Raw genomic sequence first — 25,074 nt, forward strand, 5'->3', positions numbered from 1 at the left:
CGTCAGTAGGGTAGTAGGTGTCAGTAGGTTTCCTGATTCAGCCTCCTGCCACAGTCACTCCACTGTAAACAGAGAGCAGGTGATTCAGGCCCAAAATCACCCTGTAAAATCCACAGGAACCAGTGCTGTGATACATCAGTCCTACATCAGATTCAGGCCATATATATATATTTATATAAATGTGTTAATTAGACTGTAAGACACGTTTTCAGGACGTTATAAAATAAAGCAGCAAGCAGGAGAACATTTCGCTCTTATACAGAGAGCAGTTAGCAGCTACAAGAGCAACAGATCAGCCCAGTGAAGGCTGGCTCACACCTACTGCGGACGCGAGGTAGATACAGGACATGCATGCCACCGCCTTCTCCGTCTGCCAGCCAACCTCATACAGTGTAATCTCTGAAGAAAAGGGGACCTCCCTGTAACTTCAGCTTCACCCAGCTGTCTACACAATCCCACAATTCCTTCACTTTACAGACACTGGCAGCTGTTCAGACCGTGTGGGAAAGAGCAGCTTCCAGCTTCACGGCCGAGCGGCCATGGAGTCAAAGCATGAGGTATTAACATTGAGAGGTGCAGAAGGTCAGACGCTGTGTGCTGCACCCACACTGAGGTGTGAACCAGCCTTCAACACAGACAGACAGCAAATACGAGGTTTCACCGTTAGTGGAGCTGCACTAACAGCAGCTGTCAGCTTATAATACTGATGTTGAAGTACAGCGACCAATCACGGCTGTCCTGGTCTTAAAGCAACCGTAGCTTTGAGAACCTCCATCAGTGCTCTGAGGAACATTAACATTTGGAGAAACTATGGGAAACCTTTAGCAGGGGAAATATGAAGATCAGGATCCTGCAGCACAAAGGTGACGCAAATATGGAGCCAATCAGTGCATCCCTAACTCTTTAAAAGGTTCTGTGGCCCTAAGTACGCTTAGCTCCCTGCCATACTGACGTAGTGAGATAGGAGGAAAGAATGCTGGACTGGCTCTGTCAGGGCTCTGCTGCTCTTCTCTCTCTACTGTTAGTCGATCCTGATCTTCATATTATAACTGAATGACTGTGTTTGAGGAACAGTGGAACCGATCTGTTGCTCGAGATTTAAGAGAGATAGCTTGAGCAGCTGCTGATGAGCCAGAAGAACTCCAGAGGAACCGTCAGAGGGATCACCAGCAGCTCTCAGTGAAGACAACTGCAGCAGAAGTTGATTATTCTTCTTCCTGTCGCTGTCGTCGTCTCATGGGAACACCAGATCCCTCGTCTGCAGCTTCATGTCTCGACAACAGAGGAAGGACCAGTGGCACAACATACCTTCCCAGAATTACACCAAGAACCAGCCCTACAATCCCAAAGCTCACTGCTCCGATCCCTAACCCCCTCCGATATCCATCGCTGTTCCCCCTCAGATATCCATCATCGCTTCCTTTCTCATATCCCTTCTTCCAGATCCAGCTCTGCTGCACTTCTGAAAACACACACAGAACAGAGGAGCCCCGTCAGATCAACACTGTCCAGGAAAGTCTTCGTTCTGATGAATCGGAGGTAGTGTTTAAATCATGAGATCAAAACCCTGGACTGAACACCATTCCTTTAACAGCAGAATTACAGGGGACTCTTATTATGACAGCAGTGACACTCCAGTTATATTATTCTATATATAAAAGCTCACCAGACAAAAAAAGAGTCACCTGTGACTGGATCGTACCAGTAGCGAGTAATACCCCCAGTGCCACGGACTGGGATTTCTGCCACTGCTGGTAGACCCGTATGACCGTCTGCTTCCACACACCTGCAGATTCAGCTCCTTCCTTCACACTATGGTCTTTGTCCACGCCCAAATGCAATCACTCCTTTTAGCCCATCGTTAACATCGTATTTATAGCCCCATCATCCTCGTGCAGGGCCATCTGCAGGAGCCTGATGTTACTACCACCTAAATAAGCTACAATTTGCTACATTTTTCTGCACTCTCAGAGCGATGAGACAAGGAGAGATGACTGGGTTGGCTAGGGTTCAGCTTTTAGCTGAATACATGGTAATACATGGTGCCCTTCCTCTATCCATGGCTGTCAGCTGTGCTTTTCCACGCACCTCTTATTCTTGGCTGTGAGCGGTTCTACAGAGGGGAGTGTTACCTGACTGGGTCATCCGCACGATGCCTCCACAAACTTAGTGGTTAGCATTTATCAACCTGGCTCGGCAAATGGGGATATGGTCCGTGGCTATGACATCTAGCAGAGTCCGGCAGTTACCAACAACACCATATTCTCACAGGCTAGCGGGGCTTTCTCTAGTGGGCGGGGTTTATGTAAATGCTGGAGTATAAATATAAGGAGTCAAGACTGATGTAAGAGTTTTGAATTGGCCTGTTTTGGTTCTGCTTGATGTTCTTTTGAAGGAGGAACAGCAGTGTTTGAGGTTTGAGGATGTGTCTCAAACGGTTTAACACTCTAGAACCCGTAATTCGGTTCCATCTCTCTGGAAAGAACACTGCCTAAACTGGTGGAACAGTTAATATAAACTATAAAAGCTCATACCTCGGACGCTCACTGTGTAGATATAAATGTCCTCCATGTTCCTGGTGTCCCTCACAGTGTAGACTCCGCTATCAGAAGGCTTCATATCGCTCAGCTCTAGAGCAGGTGTGAGTGAGGTTCTCCTCATGTACTCAGGGTTACTCTTCAGTGACTGTCCCTCCACTGTACAGATCTGAACACTGGGTGCTCCAGCTTCACCACCGCTGTTATAAACCAGCTCCACTGGATCAGATATCTTCAACTCCAGCAGCAGAGATTCACCAGGCTGTATCTCCACTGAAGATCTCACAGCTGAGGAGACACATGACCAGAACCTGCATTAACTCTTCTATCAGGTTCTACCAGCAGCAGTAGATCAGCAGAACCAGCACTTACGCTCAATCTGAAGCTGCACATCACAAACGTCTTTACGATCACACTCACAGGTGTACCAGCCTCGCATACTGAAATCAACTCTAGTGATGATGAGGGAGATGTTCCCTTTCAGGTACTCTTCATGGATCATCTGATATCCCTCCTTCATTGATCTGCAGGAAGTCTGATCACACTCAGCCAGAACGTCCCTGCGTAGGTGTGATACGGTCCATGCCACCAAACCAGGACATGTCTCAGAGCAGGGGAGAACAGCAGAGTCATAAAGCTTCACCTGCACTGTAGGAAAATCTGGATCAGGAACATCTGTTAAACAAAAACAGTCATCCATCAAACCCAAGCATCAAACCTGCATCTTCAAACAGTGAGAGACAAACTCAGCCCAATCCAGTCTGAGAGATCCAGCTGAACCTGCATGGATCCCTACTGGCTGTGGTTCTCAATCCAGGTCTTGGAGCACCCTCTGCCCTGCACGTTTTAGTGCTTACCCCAATCAGCTCATTACCAACCCCTTCCTGAGCTGAGGGTAGTGTGTTAGAGGGGAGTCCACCTGTCATCAGTTCAGTCTTCTGACCCCACCTCTCTGATCCGGCTGTGACCTCAGCCAGACCCTGAAGTTGTGATTCCTGGTGAGGACCACCCAAAGTCTTTGGGATCTAATGTTGTGCCCAGCCCCTCCGCACCTCCCCATCAGTGTAAACGTCACTGTTCGCTGGTCCAAGATCAAGGTAAGGGTAAAGTCTGTACAAACACCAACAACTACACACTTACCAGCAGTGATGATCAGTAAGAGATGGACCCAGAGAGCAGATGTGAGGGACTGCATGACTGACCTACAGAGAAACACACAGCACCGTCAGCACTGACCAGAGCAGGTGAGCTAGAAGAGAGCACAGACCCACACCACTTGCTTTTCTCCACCTATGGGCATGTCCCTGATATTCTGCATCCCACCACACTGTCCTAAAGCCCACTGCCCCTGTTCCAACACATTTAACGTTCCTGTAAGGAATATTATCACCCTGATGTAGCGCTGCACGTACTCGAGCAGGGAACGGGACATCGCTGAGAACCAGTGGATCACTCCTTTCTAGTGAGGGTCTTCTCCCAGCTGGTCTCTGTGTGAAGATTTAAGTACATGGGTAAAACATTCACAGCTTCAAACTCAGGCCAGGAATGTATCCACAGTCACATTCTCAGTGTATTGGGGTCTTAACGGGGACAGATGAGCCGACTCTTAGTTTAATATAGATTATAGAAATGTGTGTGTGTGTGTATGTAATATATAATATATAGATTATAGAAATGTGTGTGTGTGTGTATAATATTTATAATATATAGATTATAGATTTAATATAATATAGATTATAGAAATGTGTGTGTGTATATATAATATATAGATTATAGATTTAATATAATAAAGATTATAGAAATGTGTGTGTGTATATATAATATATAGATTATAGATTTAATATAATATAGATTATAGAAATGTGTGTGTATATAATATATATTATATAGATTATAGATTTAATATAATATAGATTATAGAAATGTGTGTGTATATATATAATATATAGATTATAGATTTAATATAATATAGATTATAGAAATGTGTGTGTATATAATATATAATATGTAGATTATAGATTTAATATAAAATAGATTATAGAAATGTGTGTGCATAAAATATATATAATATATAGATTATAGATTTAATATAATATAGATTATAGAAATGTGTGTATATAATATATAATATATAGATTATAGAAATGTGTTTGTATAAAATATATAGATTATAGAAATGTGTGTGTATATATATAATATATAGATTATAGATTTAATATAATATAGATTATAGAAATGTGTGTGTGTGTCTAAAATATATATAATATAAAGATTATAGATTTCATATAAAATAGATTATAGAAATGTGTGTGTATATAATATATATATAATATAGATTATACATTTAATATAATATAGATTATAGAAATGTGTGTGGGTATAAAATATATAGATTATAGATTTAATTTAATATAGATTATAGATTTAATTTAATATAGATTATAGAAATGTGTGTATATAATATATATAATATATAGATTATACATTTAATATAATATAGATTATAGAAATGTGTGTGTGTGTATAATATAAAATATATAGATTATACATTTAATTTAATATAGATTATAGAAATGTGTGTGTATAATATATAATATATAGATTATAAAAATGTGTGTGTATAAAATATATATAATATATAGATTATAGATTTAATATAATATAGATTATAGAAACGTGTGTGTATAAAATATATATAATATATAGATTATAGATTTAATATAATATAGATTATAGAAATGTGTGTGTATATAATATATCAGAATCAGAATCAGAATCTCTTTATTTCACCAAGTATGTTACACATACAAGGAATTTGTCTTGGTGAGAGCAACACGTATGACAAGTAACAAAAAAAACACAGAACACAGTCTTAAACTAAAGGAAAATGACACTAAACAATAAATAGGGTAGGGGATGAATTAAAAAAGTAATAAGTACTAAAGGTAATAAAGAGCTGAAAAATATAATATATTATAATATATAATAATATAATAATAATATAATAAAATAATATATTATAATATATAGATTATAGATTTAATATAATAAAGATTATAGAAATGTGTGTGTATATAATATATATAATATATAGATTATAGATTTAATATAATAGATTATAGAAATGTGTGTGTGTATAAAATATATATAATATATAGAGTATAGATTTAATATAATATAGATTATAGAAATGTGTGTGTATATAATATATATAATATATAGATTACAGATTTAATATAATAGATTATAGAAATGTGTGTGTATAAAATATATATCATATATAGATTATAGATTTAATATAATATAGATTATAGAAATGTGTGTGTATAAAATATATATAATATATACATTATAGATTTCATATAATATAAATTATAGAAATGTGTGTGTATAAAATATATATAATATATAGATTATAGATTTAATATAAAATAGCTTATAGAAATGTGTGTATATAATATATATAATATATAGGTTATACATTTAATATAATATAGATTATAGAAATGTGTGTGTGTATAATATATAATATATAGATTTATAGATTGAATTTAATATAGATTATAGAAATGTGTGTGTATAAAATATATATAATATATAGATTATAGATTTCATATAATATAAATTATAGAAATGTGTGTGTATAAAATATATATAATATATAGATTATAGATTTAATATAATATAGATTATAGAAATGTGTGTGTATATACAATATATAGATTATAGATTTAATATAATATAGATTATAGAAATGTGTGTGTATATAATATATATAATATATAGATTATAGATTTAATATAATATAGATTATAGAAACGTGTGTGTATAAAATATATATAATATATAGATTATAGATTTAATATAATATAGATTTTAGAAATGTGTGTGTATATAATATATCAGAATCAGAATCAGAATCTCTTTATTTCACCAAGTATGTTACACATACAAGGAATTTGTCTTGGTGAGAGCAACACGTATGACAAGTAACAAAAAAAACACAGAACACAGTCTTAAACTAAAGGAAAATGACACTAAACAATAAATAGGGTAGGGGATGAATTAAAAAAGTAATAAGTACTAAAGGTAATAAAGAGCTGAAAAATATAATATAATATAATATAATATATAATAATATAATAATATAATAATAATATAATAAAATAATATATTATAATATATAGATTATAGATTTAATATAATAAAGATTATAGAAATGTGTGTGTATATAATATATATAATATATAGATTATAGATTTAATATAATAGATTATAGAAATGTGTGTGTGTATAAAATATATATAATATATAGAGTATAGATTTAATATAATATAGATTATAGAAATGTGTGTGTATATAATATATATAATATATAGATTACAGATTTAATATAATATAGATTATAGAAATGTGTGTGTGTATATATAATATATACATTATAGATTTCATATAATATAAATTATAGAAATGTGTGTGTATAAAATATCTATAATATATAGATTATAGATTTAATATAATATAGATTATAGAAATGTGTGTATATAATATATAATATATAGATTATAGATTTAATATAATATAGATTATAGAAATGTGTGTGTATAAAATGTATATAATATATAGATTATAGATTTAATATAAAATAGATTATAGAAATGTGTGTGTATATAATATATATAATATATAGATTATAGATTTAATATAATATAGATTATAGAAATGTGTGTGTGTATAATATATAATATATAGATTACAGATTTAATATAAAATAGCTTATAGAAATGTGTGTATATAATATATATAATATATAGGTTATACATTTAATATAATATAGATTATAGAAATGTGTGTGTGTATAATATATAATATATAGATTATAGATTGAATTTAATATAGATTATAGAAATGTGTGTGTATAAAATATATATAATATATAGATTATAGATTTCATATAATATAAATTATAGAAATGTGTGTATATAAAATATATATAATATATAGATTATAGATTTAATATAATATAGATTATAGAAATGTGTGTGTATATACAATATATAGATTATAGATTTAATATAATATAGATTATAGAAATGTGTGTGTATATAATATATATAATATATAGATTATAGATTTAATATAACATAGATTATAGAAATGTGTGTGTGTAATATATAATATATAGATTATAGATTTAATATAATATAGATTATAGAAATGTGTGTGTGTGTATAATATATAATATATAGATTACAGATTTAATTTAATATAAATTATAGAAATGTGTGTGTGTATAATATATAATATATAGATTATAGAAATGTGTGTATAAAATATATATAATACATAGATTATAGATTTAATATAATAGAGATTATAGAAATGTGTGTGTGTATAAAATATATATAATATATAGATTATAGATTTAATATAATATAGATTATAGAAATGTGTGTATATATAATATATAATAGAGATAATAGATTTAATATAATATAGATTATAGAAATGTGTGTGTATATATAATATATAATAGAGATTATAGATTTAATATAATATAGATTATAGAAATGTGTGTATAATATATAATATATAGATTATAGATTTAATATAATATAGATTATAGAAATGTGTGTGTATATAATATATATAATATATAGATTATAGATTTAATATAATAGATTATAGAAATGTGTGTGTATAAAATATATATAAAATATAGATTATAGATTTAATATAATTTAGATTATAGAAATGTGTGTATATAATATATATAATATATAGATTATAGATTTAATATAATATAGATTATAGAAATGTGTGTGTATATAATATATATACTATATAGATTATAGATTTAATTTAATATAGATTATAGAAATGTGTGTGTATAAAATATATATAATATATAGATTATAGATTTAATTTAATATAGATTATAGAAATGTGTGTGCATAAAATATATAGATTATAGATTTAATATAATATAGATTATAGAAATGTGTGTGTATATAATATATATAATATATAGATTATAGATTTAATATAATACAGATTATAGAAATGTGTGTGTGTAATATATAATATATAGATTATAGATTTAATATAATATAGATTATAGAAATGTGTGTGTGTATATACAATATATAGATTATAGATTTAATATAATATAGATTATAGAAATGTGTGTGTATATAATATATATAATATATAGATTATAGATTTAATATAATATAGATTATAGAAATGTGTGTGTGTAATGTATAATATATAGATTATAGGTTTAATATAATATAAATTATAGAAATGTGTGTGTGTATAATTATAATATATAGATTACAGATTTAATTTAATATAGATTATAGAAATGTGTGTGTGTATAATATATAATATATAGATTATAGAAATGTGTGTATAAAATTTATATAATACATAGATTATAGATTTAATATAATATAGATTATAGAAATGTGTGTGTGTGTATAAAATATATATAATATATAGATTATATATTTAATATAATATAGATTATAGAAATGTGTGTGTATATATAATATATAATAGAGATAATAGATTTAATATAATATAGATTATAGAAATGTGTGTGTATATATAATATATAATAGAGATTATAGATTTAATATAATATAGATTATAGAAATGTGTGTATAATATATAATATATAGATTATAGATTTCATATAATATAGATTATAGAAATGTGTGTGTATATAATATATATAATATATAGATTATAGATTTAATATAATAGATTATAGAAATGTGTGTGTATAAAATATATATAAAATATAGATTATAGATTTAACATAATTTAGATTATAGAAATGTGTGTATATAATATATATAATATATAGATTATAGATTTAATATTATATAGATTATAGAAATGTGTGTGTATATAATATATATAATATATAGATTATATATTTAATAGAATAGATTATAGAAATGTGTGTGTATAAAATATATATAATATATAGATTATAGATTTAATTTAATATAGATTATAGAAATGTGTGTGTATAAAATATATAAAATATATAGATTATAGATTTAATATAATATAGATTATAGAAATGTGTGTGTATATATAATATATAGATTATAGATTTAATATAATATAGATAATAGAAATGTGTGTGTGTGTAATATATAATATATAGATTATAGATTTAATATAATATAGATTATAGAAATGTGTGTGTATATATAATATATAATAGAGATTATAGATTTAATATAATTTAGATTATAGAAATGTGTGTGTATATATAATATATAATAGAGATTATAGATTGAATACAATATAGATTATAGAAATGTGTGTTTGTATATAATATATAATATATAGATTATAGATTTAATATAATATAGATTATAGAAATGTGTGTGTATAATATATATATAATATATAGATTATAGATTTAATATAAAATAGATTATATAAATGTGTGTGTGTAAAAAATATATATAATATATAGATTATAGATTTAATATAATATAGATTATAGAAATGTGTGTATATATAATATATAGATTATAGATTTAATATAATATAGATTATAGAAATGTGTGTGTATAAAATATATAAAATATATAGATTATAGATTTAATATAATATAGATTATAGAAATGTGTGTGTGTGTATATAATATATAATATATAGATTATAGATTTAATATAATATAGATTATAGAAATGTGTGTATATATAATATATAGATTATAGATTTAATATAATATAGATTATAGAAATGTGTGCGTATAAAATATATAAAATATATAGATTATAGATTTAATATAATATAGATTATAGAAATGTGTGTGTGTAATATATAATATATAGATTATAGATTTAATATAATATAGATTATAGAAATGTGTGTGTGTATAAAATATATATAATATATAGATTATAGATTTAATATAATATAGATTATAGAAATGAGTGTGTATATATAATATATAATAGAGATTATAGATTTAATATAATATAGATTATAGAAATGTGTGTGTATATATAATATATAATAGAGACTATAGATTTAATACAATATAGATTATAGAAATGTGTGTGTGTATATAATATATAATATATAGATTTAATATAATATAGATTATAGAAATGTGTGTGTATAAAATATATATAATATATAGATTATAGATTTAATATAAAATAGATTATAGAAATGTGTGTGTATAAAATATATATAATATATAGATTATAGATTTAATTTAATAGATTACAGAAATGTGTTTGTATATAATATATATAATATATAGATTATAGATTTAATATACTATAGATTATAGAAATGTGTGTGTATAAAATATATATAATATATAGATTATAGATTTAGTATAAAATAGATTATATAAATGTGTGTGTAAAATATATATAATATATAGATTATAGATTTAATATAATAGAGATTATAGAAATGTGTGTGTGTATAAAATATATATAATATATAGATTACAGATTTAATATAATATAGAAATGTGTGTGTATAAAATATATAATATATAGATTATAGATTTAATATAAAATAGATTATAGAAATGTGTGTGTATATAATATATAATATATAGATTATAGATTTAATATAATATAGATTATAGAAATGTGTGTGTGTATAATATATGGATTATAGATTTAATATAATATAGATTATAGAAATGTGTGTGTATATAACATATAATATATAGATTATAGATTTAATATAAAATAGATTATAGAAATGTGTGTGTATATAATATATAGATTATAGATTTAATATAATATAGATTATAGAAATGTGTGTGTATATAATATATAGATTATAGATTTAATATAATATAGATTATAGAAATGTGTGTGTATAAAATATATAGATTATAGATTTAATATAATATAGATTATAGAAATGTGTGTGTATATAATATATAGATTATAGATTTAATATAATATAGATTATAGAAATGTGTGTGTGTGTATATAATATATAGATTATAGATTTAATATAAAATACAGAGCAGAAAGTGAAAGGCTGTGTCAGAGATGAGCTCTGTAGGATGAGAGGCATGTAATTGCGCGACGGTCCCTAACGGAGCAGTAGGATGGGCGGGCTGGGCAGGACGAGGACGCGGGAACTGTGTTTGGGGGCGTGGCCATCTTTGTTAAATGTAATAAATAATAAAGTTAGTTTAGTGAAGATTAAAGGATTTAGTTGGTAGTTTTCCATCGTTTTAACCCCAAACTGTGTCTGTACCGGTTCATCTCCGCTCTGATCAATGCTGAGGAAGAGTGGAGTTCCCAAACCCTCCTGAACTTTCTCTCCAAATGAGAAGAACCCGAGTCCTCCAAACCCTCCTGAACTTTCTCTCCAAATGAGAAGAACCGGAGTCCTCCAAACCCTCCTGAACTTTCTCTCCAAATGAGAAGAACCCGAGTCCTCCAAACCCTCCTGAACTTTCTCTCCAAATGAGAAGAACCGGAGTCCTCCAAACCCTCCTGAACTTTCTCTCCAAATGAGAAGAACCCGAGTCCTCCAAACCCTCCAGTTCGGGGATAAAGCTCGGGGATAAAGCTCGGGGATAAAGCTCGGGACAGGAGGATCAGCCGGGCAGGGGTTGAAGCTGAGGGTGGTTCAGTGCTTACCTCTCCTCCGAAGCAGCCTGAAGAAGGAAAATCAGCTCCGAAACACAAATTTCAGCTCGACCACGAAGCTCCTGCAGATCCGAAGGTCCAGTGGGTGTTTTCTTCATCTGGATCTGGATCTGAATCTGGATCTGGATCTGGATCACCCCCCCCCCCCCCCCCTCTCTCTCCCTCTCCCTCTCCCTCTCTCTCCCTCTCTCTCCCTCTCTCTCCCTCTCTCTCTCTCTCTCTCTCTCTGTCTGTCTCCCCTGGTTTAGAAGTGTGGCGGGTGTGTTTTTGGGAGGGTGTCATGTTACCGTTATAACTGGTGATAGTCAGAGGGACCGCAGTAAAATGGAAGGGATTTATCTTTAAGGACACCTGGTTGGTTCTGAGAAAGGAAGCTACTGTGAGCTCCACCTTTCCCTTCACCACAGCTTCCATGTAGGACACTTTCTGAGAAAGAAACAAAAACACCATGAATTCAGGAGCACCTCCAGACTTCACTGCTGAATACAAAAGGCAGAACATCCTCTCTGGATCATCAGACGTAGCCCCACCTGTAGAATGACCCACCTGTTCTCCTGAACCTCACCTCCTGGAGGGCTTCCCTTCAGGCCCCGCTGCTCCTGTTACTGTAGACTGCAGAGCTTCCACTAACACACTGACGGTAAAGCAGTACAGTGATGTTCCTGGAAGTCATTACTGACTGTGATCGGAACGATGATCAGAAGCTTTGATTGGACACAATTAACAGCCATTATTAACATCACTGATCCCAGTCTTCACCAGCTGTACTGTACTGCACACGCATTACACACTGCTTCCTGTGATCAAAGCAACCGTGACAGGAAATGATGCGTTTGGTGAACTTCCATGTGAAATATCGCTTTGATCATCTGAACTGTTTTTAAAAAACACTACCGTAATTATTCATTAATTATCCATTACCGCATATAATACCCTTTCATTCGTTTCTGCATAATTTAGTGTTTGATCTGTTTGGTAAACAAAGCCATTCGGAGTGGGGACTGGTGTGAGGAGCTTCCCCCACCACATGATTGCCAGGAGCTGTTAAATGAAAAGCATCACACAGTTTACATACAGTAATGAATAAATACCAATAATCACAGTAATTGAGTACTTTCACAGTGTTACTATGGAAACACCTCCACTCTCACACTGTACGATAAACCCCAGCCCTGCAGCACTGCAGTGTTCCTCCCTCCACAGAGGAAGAGCACACTGGAGGCTCAGGATGGTCTCAGGGCATCACTCACACCACCTCTTAGACCTCTGCAACCGCAGCGTCTTCTGAGCGACGTATGATTTCTATAACTGACTGCACGAATGCTCCTCCTCTTCCAGACAGGTGGAAGGAAAGGAAAGACCAGTGTGAAGTGTGTTAGAAAGGTGTTAGACCACCACCTCCCTCAGTTCTGTTGATGGTGATGGAGAGCACTGTCCAGCGTTTCATCGTCGTCCTGTCACTTCCGTCAGGCCAGCAGTGTCTTTCACACAGCTCCTGTTGAAGCTCTGGTCAGGTGAGCGGTCCCTGGGGCCTAATCTCCTCCCGTCCGCCCGTCCGCCCGTCCACTGGTGACGACCCCTGTGTTCTCAGTCTTCTGTTCTCACATTTCGGTTTCATAGACGTGAGAGCATAAGGTTAAATAAAGTGCTTTCACTACACTGATCCACCACCTCCACCTGCACCTCCACCACCAACAATAACAACATGAAAATAATAACACTGTCTTCAGGATGGCGTCGTTCTCTCACTCTGCTGTCCAGGCTATTGAGTGCGGTGAGGAAGAGGATGAGGACCGATCTGAACCAGCTGTGAACGAGAAAGATGAAGAACAGTTCATCCAGAGTGGAGATCTTCTGAGGGATCTAGTTGATGAAGACCAGCTTAGACCCCCTGAAACCAGCTACCAGCCTGAACCTCATATTTTACACACTCAGTCTTTATTATCTCAACTTACTGTTTCATGTGATCAGACCGTTATCAGACCAGTAACTGTGTGTGCCTGTGTGTGACAGATAAACGTTGATCAGATGTATTATTATTATTATTATTATTATTATTATTATTATTTCTGCATCTTAATGCAGATTCTTCCTCCAGTACTTTACACTGTTCTCCCACTGATGCATAACCCTACTGATATCATAACCCCACTGTTATTACACTGATATCATAACCCTACTGTTATTACACTGATATCATAGCCCTACTGTTATTACACTGATATCATAACCCCACTGTTATTACACTGATATCATAACCCTACTGTTATTACACTGATATCATAACCCTACTGTTATTACACTGATATCATAGCCCTACTGTTATTACACTGATATCATAACCCTACTGTTATTACACTGATATCATAACCCCACTGTTATTACACTGATATCATAGCCCCACTGTTATTACACTGATATCATAACCCTACTGTTATTACACTGATATCATAGCCCTACTGTTATTACACTGATATCATAACCCTACTGTTATTACACTGATATCATAACCCTACTGTTATTACACTGATATCATAACCCCACTGTTATTACACTGATATCATAACCCCACTGTTATTACACTGATATCATAGCCCTACTGTTATTACACTGATATCATAACCCTACTGTTATTACACTGATATCATAACCCCACTGTTATTACACTGATATCATAACCCCACTGTTATTACACTGATATCATAACCCCACTGTTCTCCCACTGATATCATAGCCCTACTGTTATTACACTGATATCATAGCCCTACTGTTATTACACTGATATCATAACCCTACTGTTATTACACTGATATCATAACCCCACTGTTATTACACTGATATCATAACCCTACTGTTATTACACTGATATCATAGCCCTACTGTTATTACACTGATATCATAACCCTACTGTTATTACACTGATATCATAACCCTACTGTTATTACACTGATATCATAACCCCACTGATATCATAACCCCACTGTTATTACACTGATATCATAACCCCACTGATATCATAACCCCACTGTTATTACACTGATATCATAACCCTACTGTTATTACACTGATATCATAGCCCTACTGTTATTACACTGATATCATAACCCTACTGTTATTACACTGATATCATAACCCCACTGTTATTACACTGATATCATAACCCCACTGTTATTACACTGATATCATAGCCCTACTGTTATTACACTGATATCATAACCCTACTGTTATTACACTGATATCATAACCCTACTGTTATTACACTGATATCATAACCCCACTGTTATTACACTGATATCATAACCCTACTGTTATTACACTGATATCATAGCCCTACTGTTATTACACTGATATCATAACCCTACTGTTATTACACTGATATCATAACCCTACTGTTATTACACTGATATCATAACCCCACTGATATCATAACCCCACTGTTATTACACTGATATCATAACCCCACTGATATCATAACCCTACTGTTATTACACTGATATCATAACCCTACTATAATCCCACTGATATCATAACCCTACTGTTATTACACTGATGTCATAACCCCACTGATATCATAACCCTACTGTTATTACACTGATATCATAACCCTACTGTTATTACACTGATATCATAACCCCACTGTTATTACACAACCCCACTGTTCTCCCACTGATATCATAACCCCACTGTTCTCCCACTGATATCATAACCCCACTGATATCATAACCCCACTGAAATCATAACTCCACTACTGGGACTGCTGATTGGCCCACAGTGTGTCACTGTGACAGCTTTTTTTTTTTCATTGCTGCATATAAGCAGGGTGGTCCTTGAGATCTGCCTCGTCCTCTGCCAGAGTTCTCCACCTCAGCAGAAGAACCCGACGTCCAGATCTCCTCAGAGTTCTCCACCTCAGCAGAAGAACCCGACGTCCAGATCTCCTCAGAGTTCTCCACCTCAGCAGAAGAACCCGACGTCCAGATCTCCTCAGAGTTCTCCACCTCAGCAGAAGAACCCGTCCTCCAGATCTCCTCAGAGTTCTCCACCTCAGCAGAAGAACCCGACGTCCAGATCTTCTCAGAGTTCTCCACCTCAGCAGAAGAACCCGTCCTCCAGATCTCCTCAGAGTTCTCCACCTCAGCAGAAGAACCCGTCCTCCAGATCTCCTCAGAGTTCTCCACCTCAGCAGAAGAACAGAAGGAAGCAGTCTGCTGTGTTGGTAAGTGTACCTTCTTACAAAAGAGCAGAGTAGAGCCAATATTAGCACAGGGAGAACTAACTGTTGGAGTTTGGAGACACTGGAAATTGAAAGATGGTTTAGAGGAGGAAAATTAAGGTGGAAACTGGGTGGAGTTCTGTCACTGAAGCAGATGGGGGAGTGGGTGAAGCTACACAATCACACTGCAACCAGCCAGGAGAGGCGCTAGGCCTGTGGTTGCTTGACTTTTCAGAAACGATGTGCTCACCATCCAGGCTTTCTACAGTCACTGAGCCAGATTAACTACAGCACTGAGTGCTTTCATGGGAAGCCCATGGTGTGACCTGTCTGAGGCGAGGCGAGAGTACTGGACTGTGTCTGGAGGAATTCATCTGAATGATGAAAGGAAATGAACATTGTATTATAACAGATAGATATTATGGATTTTCATCCAGAATCCAAATGGCAAATGAAGCCAAACTCCGTGAGCTTCTTCAGAAAGTTCTGGAGAACCTAAACGCTGAAGACCTGGGGAGATTCCAAACACACCTGGTGAAGGAGGTGGCGGACAACTTTGCTGCCATACCAAAGTCTACAGCTCCGGGTGACACTGTGCAGGCCACCGTCAGGCAGACATTGCAGGTGGAGATCTGTGAGACAGCCCTGAGAATCATGAACCACAAACATCTGGCTCAGAGCCTGGCTGGAATAAAAGGTAATGGTGCTTTTTTTAGCTTCAGCTTTAGCTTCAGATGACATTACTGAGGGATCTGCTAGCTTCACCTAGAGGATCTCATCTGTTCATTTCAGAATCAGAATCAGAATCGGACTTTATTGGTCAAGTAGGCTTAAACATATAAGGAATGAGGAAGGAGTTTTTGGTTACAGTAGCTCACAGTGCACGATAACTGACATTACAGAAGTAACAAACACACCCATCCTACACACACACACACACACACACACAGTGACATACACGCACAGACACACCTGTAAACTTAACATGTGCAGAGTTGTATATTTAAAGTAAAGCGCTGAGTGCAGCAGTAAAGAACAGTGCAGGCTGGATTAAATAGATATAAATATGGAGAACAGAGGAGTCACTGGTTGAGATGGTAGTACAGATTGTTCTGAGACACTATCAGATAAATAAATAAAGTGCAGTACAGAGAAAGGAGAGTGAGAGAACATCTGGATAGGATGGATGTATGTAGTAGACTGTATTCAGTATGTAGGGTTGTAATGTTCAGCTGTTTATGAGTGTGATGGCGTGTGGGGAAAAAAGCTTCTCTGTAGTCTGGAGGTCTTGATCCTCAACTGGCTGAAACGCCGACCTAAGGGACGCCGACCTGAGGGACGCCGACCTGAGGGACGCCGACCTGAGGGACACTCTTTTCTCCATTCTTCATGTTCTGTGCTCCTTTCCTTTCACACCTGGGAAACCTTTTGAGGTGGGTTGAGCACAGACCCTGTTCTGGGGGTGAGGAACCCACATTCAGACCCTGTCCAGTTCAGGAAGTGAACTCTGTCTGTGTTTCAGGTGAAGATTCTGTGCACCGATTCTGAGTTCAGAGTGGAGGTTGATAAGAAGTATCTGCTGAGTTACTCCCACCGCATCAAGAACTTCACTCAGATAAGAAAACTCACGGTTAAACGAGACGTCTTCATCAAGCACGTGAACATTGATCCGAGTACGTACCACGTTCTACACAACACTTTATATCCATCACTTAGCCCAATGCTGACTTTCAGAACACAGCAGAACCGGCAAACACCAACTTTGAGCTCCAGAGTGAAGTTCTACACTACTTTCCATTACGTCCATTTTCCCAAACCTGTCCTACTGGTAACCCCAGGCTTTCCTTTCCAGTGCCTCTCTGGATAACTGCACCATCTGCACATGTCCTGAATGAAGTCATCTCTGAGAACATGTCCATCACCATCCCTGGACACGTCAAGCCCAGTGCTAAAGTGTAAGAACGGTCACACACCGGCAGCGGTATTTCCCTTTGTAGCACCATCAACGTAACACCATTTCTGTTCCTTCAGGTTCACCATTGATGTGGTGAAGGACAATGACGTACTCTTCCATTTCAAACCACACTTCTCTGATGATGGGAAACACTGGATTGTGAGGAACAGCTTCATCTGCAACCGGTGGGGCTCTGAGGAGACAGAAACCCCTTACTTCCCGTTTGCACGTGGAAAACCTTTCCTGGTGAGTGGAGAGTGTAGAGGTTCCATCCAGCTTTAGGTTCTACCTGACCTACCTGCCAGAACACCTGTAGTAATAGCCGCACCTGCATCTGATGGGCTTCGTAATCTCAGAAGAAGAGTCAGGGATGTAGTATGTGTGTAACCTGGCAGGTTCAGCGCTCTCCTTTTAGAGAACTGGGTTCCACTGATTAGGTTCTCATTCACAGGTAAAGATCTCGTGCACCAACAAGGAGTTCAAAGTGCAGGTCGATGGGTTCCACCTGCTAGACTTCAAATACAGACAGTTTGACTTCACCAAGATCAACAAAGTCGAAATCCGTCAGGACGTCATCGCCTGGGGCGTCGGCGTGGAGCCATGTAGGTATTCTATACCACACGCTGGTGGTCCTCGGGGGTCTTCACTAAAGCCTTCTGATTATTTATTAACTGTATAGTTTACCCTGTCCAGACATCACTGTTCTGTCTGCAGGATCTGTTCAGGAAGCTGGAACTCATTAGAACCTGATCTGGGGGTTCTGGATTCAGATCACCATCATTTAATCTCTCTGTTTTCTCTGCTGGAACCAATCAATCAGTCGGTGATCTGAACCTATCTCTGAGTTTAATCATTAACTGATATTAAATCCAGAATTCAGGCCTTAATACTGCTCACAGCACGACCACTGACTGAACCGCAGCCTACTGTGCCCATCTGTGACTCCGGGATTAGTTTTTTTACTGTGAAAAAGTCTTTGCCCCCTCACTAAACACACCCAGACATGACCACTACCGGACCTGCTGAATCTAAACATCTCCTAAATAGAACCGATCTGCAGTGGGAAGCAGGCTGCAAGGTCTCAAAAAGCAGCACATGATGCCACGTTCTAAACAGTCATCCACCAGACTGGAAAGCGAGGCCATTGCTAAAGCTCCGGGACTCCAGAGAACCACGGTGAGAGCCACTGTCCACACATGTAGAGAACTTGGAATAGTGGCGGTCTTGATGTGCTCAGGGGCCGAGAAAGACCTCAGAACCAGACTGGTGAGCTGACAGAGCTGATGAAGGCTCTCTTTCAGCTCCTTCTGTTTTAGAAAACAGGGCAAGTCAGCTGGACCCCTTCCCTCAAATGGGTTTGGAGCTGAGCCAGGTCAAAGTGAGAACCATAGTGAGAACCAACTCAGCAGCAGTGAAGAATTCCCTAGAACTGTGGAGTTTCTGTGGATCCAGAAGCTTTTCATGGTCCCTGAACTGGTTTTGAAGTTGAATGAGGAGATGGTTGATTATTTTGCGGTGTTATTTACCTACAGCTGGTTGGAAGCCCAACCCCATACGAAGTGAGGACTGCCGTGAGAGGCTCAGTGAAGACAAGCTGAACTACAGTTAATCCAACAGCACCCTCTGCTGGACAGAAGGATGAAGATATGGTCAGAAGCTGAGCTGAAGGTATGATGTGAATGCAGTGCAGAAAAGTGCTGTGCAATGAAACAATATGAAACAATGGTATCAGGCATGGTGGAGGAAGTGTTATCAGAGGTTCTGATGGCGGCAGCAGGAGAAGGAATTCAGAGGTAACGAGAAGACCTGAACCAACCTGAAGAGGAGACTGAAGAAACTCCTGAGAGAAGCTGCAGAGAAGGCCTGGGGGATCAGCACTACGGAGACCAGAGCTTCAGGAGGGGACTGCAGCTTCCCACCATCAACCCTACGGTCATCATAAAGATCATGAAGGGACTGAGAGCTGGGACAAATACAACCATGCTGCTCATCTAATGGTCAAAAATCGGTCACCCCTTAATAGCCATGTAGTAGCCATGTTTACCCACCAGTCTGAACCACTTCATCCCCACTGGACATCACTCCTCTCCATCTACTCTCGTTATTATTCAGCTTAGTTATGGATTATTGAGCTGCTTGTGAACGTAACCATTATCTTAGACAGATTAGAGCAAGAATTAGTAGCAACTTAGACGCCGCCTCCTGTTGTGACACTACTTAGAAGCTGATTATTCTTCTTCCTGACGCTGTGGTGGTCTCATGGGATCAGCCATTTCTTCGTCTGCAGCTTCATTTCTGGACCTCTGGACCAGTGGCATAACATACCTTCCCAGAATTACACCAAGAACCAGCCCTACAATCCCAAAGCTCACTGCTCCGATCCCTAACCCCCTCCGATATCCATCGCTGTTCCCCCTCAGATATCCATCATCGCTTCCTTTCTCATATCCCTTCTTCCAGATCCAGCTCTGCTGCACATCTGAAAACACACACAGAACAGAGGAGCTCCGTCAGATCAACACTGTCCAGGAAAGTCTTCAGATTCAGGTCATATTCTAAGGAGGAGATCAGGAGACAAGCATCTCTGGGTTTCCACACAGTGCTGACCCTGCTAATGAAGAGGATTATTATAACTACTTAATTACTGTTTAATGTACCATTACTAACTGCATAATTAATGAATTAATATAACATAATGCTTTATATTTAAACAGTGGAAGAAAAAGAGACTCTTATTATGACATTCTGTGACATGACTGAAGTTGCTCGGCTTCCTGTGTGAGCAAATCTGTGCTCTCTATGGGTTTGTTGACAGACTGTATCTACTGCTAGATCATGCTAAATAAGGACCAATACGGCTCACATAGCAGAGCCCAGGCTAGCCTAGCATTGTATTGATTTTATTACTGTTATTATTTTTCTTATTATTCCTGACTCGTCTCTGTGGGGCGAGGGATAAGGAGATGACCCGATCAGCTAGGGTTTAGCTCTTAGCTGATGTCTGCAGCACTCTCCTCACGTTCTGTAGATCCTGTTATTCGGTTCCATCTCTCTGGAAAGAACACTGCCTAAACTGGTGGAACAGTTAATATAAACTATAAAAGCTCATACCTCGGACGCTCACTGTGTAGATATAAATGTCCTCCATGTTCCTGGTGTCCCTCACAGTGTAGACTCCACTATCAGAAGGCTTTATATCTCTCAGCTCTAGAGCAGGTGTGAGGGAGGTTCTCCTCATGTACTCAGGGTTACTCTTCAGTGACTGTCCCTCCACTGTACAGATCTGAACACTGGGTGCTCCAGCTTCACCACCGCTGTTATAAACCAGCTCCACTGGATCAGATATCTTCAAATCCAGCAGCAGAGATTCACCAGGCTGTATCTCCACTGAAGATCTCACAGCTGAGGAGACACATGACCAGAACCTGCATTAACTCTTCTATCAGGTTCTACCAGCAGCAGATCAGCAGAACCAGCACTTACGCTCAATCTGAAGCCGCACATCACAAACGTCTTTACGATCACACTCACAGGTGTACCAGTCTCGCATACTGAAATCAACTCTAGTGATGATGAGGGAGATGTTCCCTTTCAGGTACTCTTCATGGATCATCTGATATCCCTCCTTCATTGATCTGCAGGAAGTCTGATCACACTCAGCCAGAACGTCCCTGCGTAGGTGTGATACGGTCCATGCCACCAAACCAGGACATCTCTCAGAGCAGGGGAGAACAGCAGAGTCATGGAGCTTCACCTTCACTGTAGGAAAATCTGGATCAGAAAAATCTGTTAAACAAAAACAGTCAACAGTCATCCATCAAACCCAAGCATCAAACCTGCATCTTCAAACAGTGAGAGACAAACTCAGCCCAATCCAGTCTGAGAGATCCAGCTGAACCTGCATGGATCCCTACTGGCTCTATTCACCCTGTAATCAGGCTGCTGTGATCCACTGTACTTCATTCACTCCACTGGAGGACCACAACTATCAAGCCCTGAGCACCTTCGTGGTCTCACTCACGACAGCATGGAGATCAGTTACAGCTTCATCTGGACGACATTACTTAGAGAAACCGGTGAGGATTAATCACAGAAGTGAAGTCTGTAAAAACACCAAACACTGCACACACTTACCTGCAGGGACGGTCAGAAGGAGCAGGACACAGACAGCAGATCTGAGGGACTGCATGGCTGATCTACAGTCCTGACCAGTTTAGGGTACGTTGGTGTAGCAGGTAGTGTGTGCTGTGGGTCCGATCCTCCGGCTGGTCTCTGTCTGTGAGGAGCTTGGTTCTCCTCATGTCTGCGTGGGTTTCCTGTAAAACACCAACCGAGGAGTAGAATCAGAATAGAGGCTTACTTTCACTGACTGTCAGAGACTGACTGTCCCTGTTCATTACTGTACTGTACGCCACTTCCTGCTGGTCGAGCAGTGTCACCATCATGACCTCATAGGTCCAGTGCCACCCAACTATTCAACCAGTATGAGCGTCAACCTCAGATCACAACACACCGAAGAGCTGAGCTGGTCTCTTAGCCGAGCTTATTTAGCAGTACAGGCTAACAGTTGTTGAGCTGGATTCCCCGCAGTTTGGACTCAGTTTGGCTCAGTCTGATTCTGAAGCTTCTCATCAGTAGGAATCGGCGCGTCTGGCGGCAGAGCCTTCGCTCCAGTCTAAAGAATATAAGCCGTGGGATTCCTCAGGGGTCAATTCTGGGACACCTACTGTTTCAATTATAGGTTAATGATCCTCACTGCGCAACAAGGACGGTGTTCTTCCTTTTGTTCCGTAAAGACAACAACACACCAATACGTCGCTGATACAGATGATCAGCTACTGATTTCTACTGGAAACTCAGTTTTAGCCAACCCTGATCACCAGTTTACAGCAAACACACTGTCCCCCAGTCCCTTCAAGTCCTAAAAACATTCCTACGTGCTTTTCAGGTGTAGAAAACGAGGAATCTGCCGCCGGTCCTCCACCAGGCTCTACATCCAGACACATTACCCAGGGTGGACTGTACCAACGCCCTTCTCATCGCCCCTGATGACAGACTGAGCTGGAAAGGAGACGTTACCCAAACACAGTGTGCTTCTATAAGCCTCAGGCTCTCAGTATGTCTGTATTTACCACTTTCTGCTCCTTTTTCTTCTTTAATGTCTTCTTCTTCCTTTCACCCCGTCCAGCAGCCTCCATGCTCCTGCCTTCTCCAGGACGTCGACTGGACATTGTGCACCTTCTCCAGGACCTGCAGCTTTAAGAGCCTGATGAAATTCATCACCTCGTTGAGTAATAAACTGTCAAGTAAACTGAATGGATTCATCATTTATTTCATTCTTCAGAGCTGCTGCTGCTGCTGCTGCTGCTGCTGCCTGTGTCCAGACAGACCCTGCCCCGCTGAAGTGGACCGGGGGCTGGACCGGTCCGGAGCTCTCCTCAGGGGAAGGTGAGCAGCGCTGAGAGCCGCGGTTCGTTCGGCTGGTTTTAGTTTGTAAAAAAAGCCAAAACAAGCTTTAAAAAAGGCGAATTCACCCCCAAAACAGCCTCTCCTCCCACAGCAGATGTTGGGGGGGAGCGACGGGGTGAGTCTGCCCCGGGGAACCGCGCTGACAGGCCGCTTCAGGACAGACGAGCTAACCGGCTAAGTTTACCTCAGCGGCTCCATGGCGCGCGCTCGCGCTGGACGCTGCGGAAATAGCCCGGATTAGAGAGTGGGCTCGAGACCAGTTCTGCCACCAGTGAGGACGAGCTTCGAAGCCGAGAGTCGACACATCTTAGGACTGTATCGACTCCGGGAAAACGACGTCTGAATCCTACGAGAAGACCTAAACTCCTTGAGTTTTATTATTCTGGATATGATTTCACAGATTTTATAATAGAGAGCCCAAACAACCCACAGATAAACTAACATAGAAGCTAAAAAACAACAGTCCATCAGACAGTTCCTGAGAAATCTGTCCTTTAATAAACTGTGGACAGTCCTGTACAGTGAGCGTACAGAAGAGCTTCGTTATTTACCCAAGAACAACCTCAAAATCCAGAGCTCCTCTAATCTTAGACTCTACTAAACACACGTCAACATGGAGACCACAGTACTCTTCTCTTCGCCTGAGTACAGAGTGAGAAAAGAAGAGGACCAAGAACCGAGCCTTGTGGAACGCCACTGGAGAGACTACAAGGAGCGGACGTGTCCCCCTGTCATGTTACCTGGTATGAGTGTCCCTGCAGGGACGATGCAAACCATCGCCATGCAGAGTCGGTAATTTCGAGGCCGGTGAGGACAGACAGGAGGATCTTGTGGTCCACTGTGTCAGAAGCTGCGGAGAGGTCGAGGAGGGTCAGAACCGAGGACGGTCTGAGACGAGAGCTTCTCTGTAACTGCAATGAGAGCAGTTTCAGTAGAGTGAGCTGCTTTGAAGCCAGACTGGTTAGAGTCCTGTAGATTGTTCAGAGTGAGAAAGAGAGACGGTTGATTGTAGACAGAACGTTCGAGGATCTTTGAGAGGAAAGAGAGTTGCTGATGTCCAAGCTGTCTAGAGTTGACTTCTTTAGGATAGGGACAACTCTGGCAGACTCACACTCACTTCCCCCCAGAAAGCTCGGATCTGACCATCATCATCATCATCATCATCAGTAGTGATCCGGATCATAATCAGCTAAAATAAAAAGCTGATCAGGAGGAAATAAAAGCGTAAAAATG

At 37.3% G+C, this 25,074-nt stretch overlaps 2 protein-coding genes across 2 annotated transcripts; both read right to left on the reverse strand.

Annotated features, from left to right (window-relative positions):
• Positions 1–5: 5 nt before the first annotated feature.
• Positions 6–12,312, reverse strand: LOC140548774 (uncharacterized). The gene is made up of 6 exons (XM_072671927.1): positions 12,197–12,312; positions 3,950–4,024; positions 3,678–3,739; positions 2,910–3,212; positions 2,535–2,825; positions 6–1,462 (listed from the first exon to the last, which is right to left on the reverse strand). The coding sequence occupies exons 2-6, from the start codon at positions 3,967–3,969 to the stop codon at positions 1,206–1,208; spliced, it is 933 nt and encodes a 310-aa protein (XP_072528028.1). The 5' UTR covers positions 3,970–4,024; positions 12,197–12,312; the 3' UTR covers positions 6–1,205.
• A 145-nt stretch (positions 12,313–12,457) lies between these two features.
• Positions 12,458–24,992, reverse strand: LOC140548763 (uncharacterized). The gene is made up of 7 exons (XM_072671904.1): positions 23,505–24,992; positions 22,507–22,688; positions 21,856–22,158; positions 21,484–21,774; positions 16,069–20,851; positions 14,161–14,205; positions 12,458–14,012 (listed from the first exon to the last, which is right to left on the reverse strand). Exons 2-5 carry the CDS (start codon positions 22,559–22,561, stop codon positions 20,601–20,603), a joined length of 900 nt encoding a protein of 299 aa, XP_072528005.1. The 5' UTR covers positions 22,562–22,688; positions 23,505–24,992; the 3' UTR covers positions 12,458–14,012; positions 14,161–14,205; positions 16,069–20,600.
• Positions 24,993–25,074: the final 82 nt, after the last annotated feature.

The sequence above is a fragment of the Salminus brasiliensis genome, assembly GCF_030463535.1.
Source record: "Salminus brasiliensis chromosome 20 unlocalized genomic scaffold, fSalBra1.hap2 SUPER_20_unloc_2, whole genome shotgun sequence".
Taxonomy (NCBI): domain Eukaryota; kingdom Metazoa; phylum Chordata; class Actinopteri; order Characiformes; family Bryconidae; genus Salminus; species Salminus brasiliensis.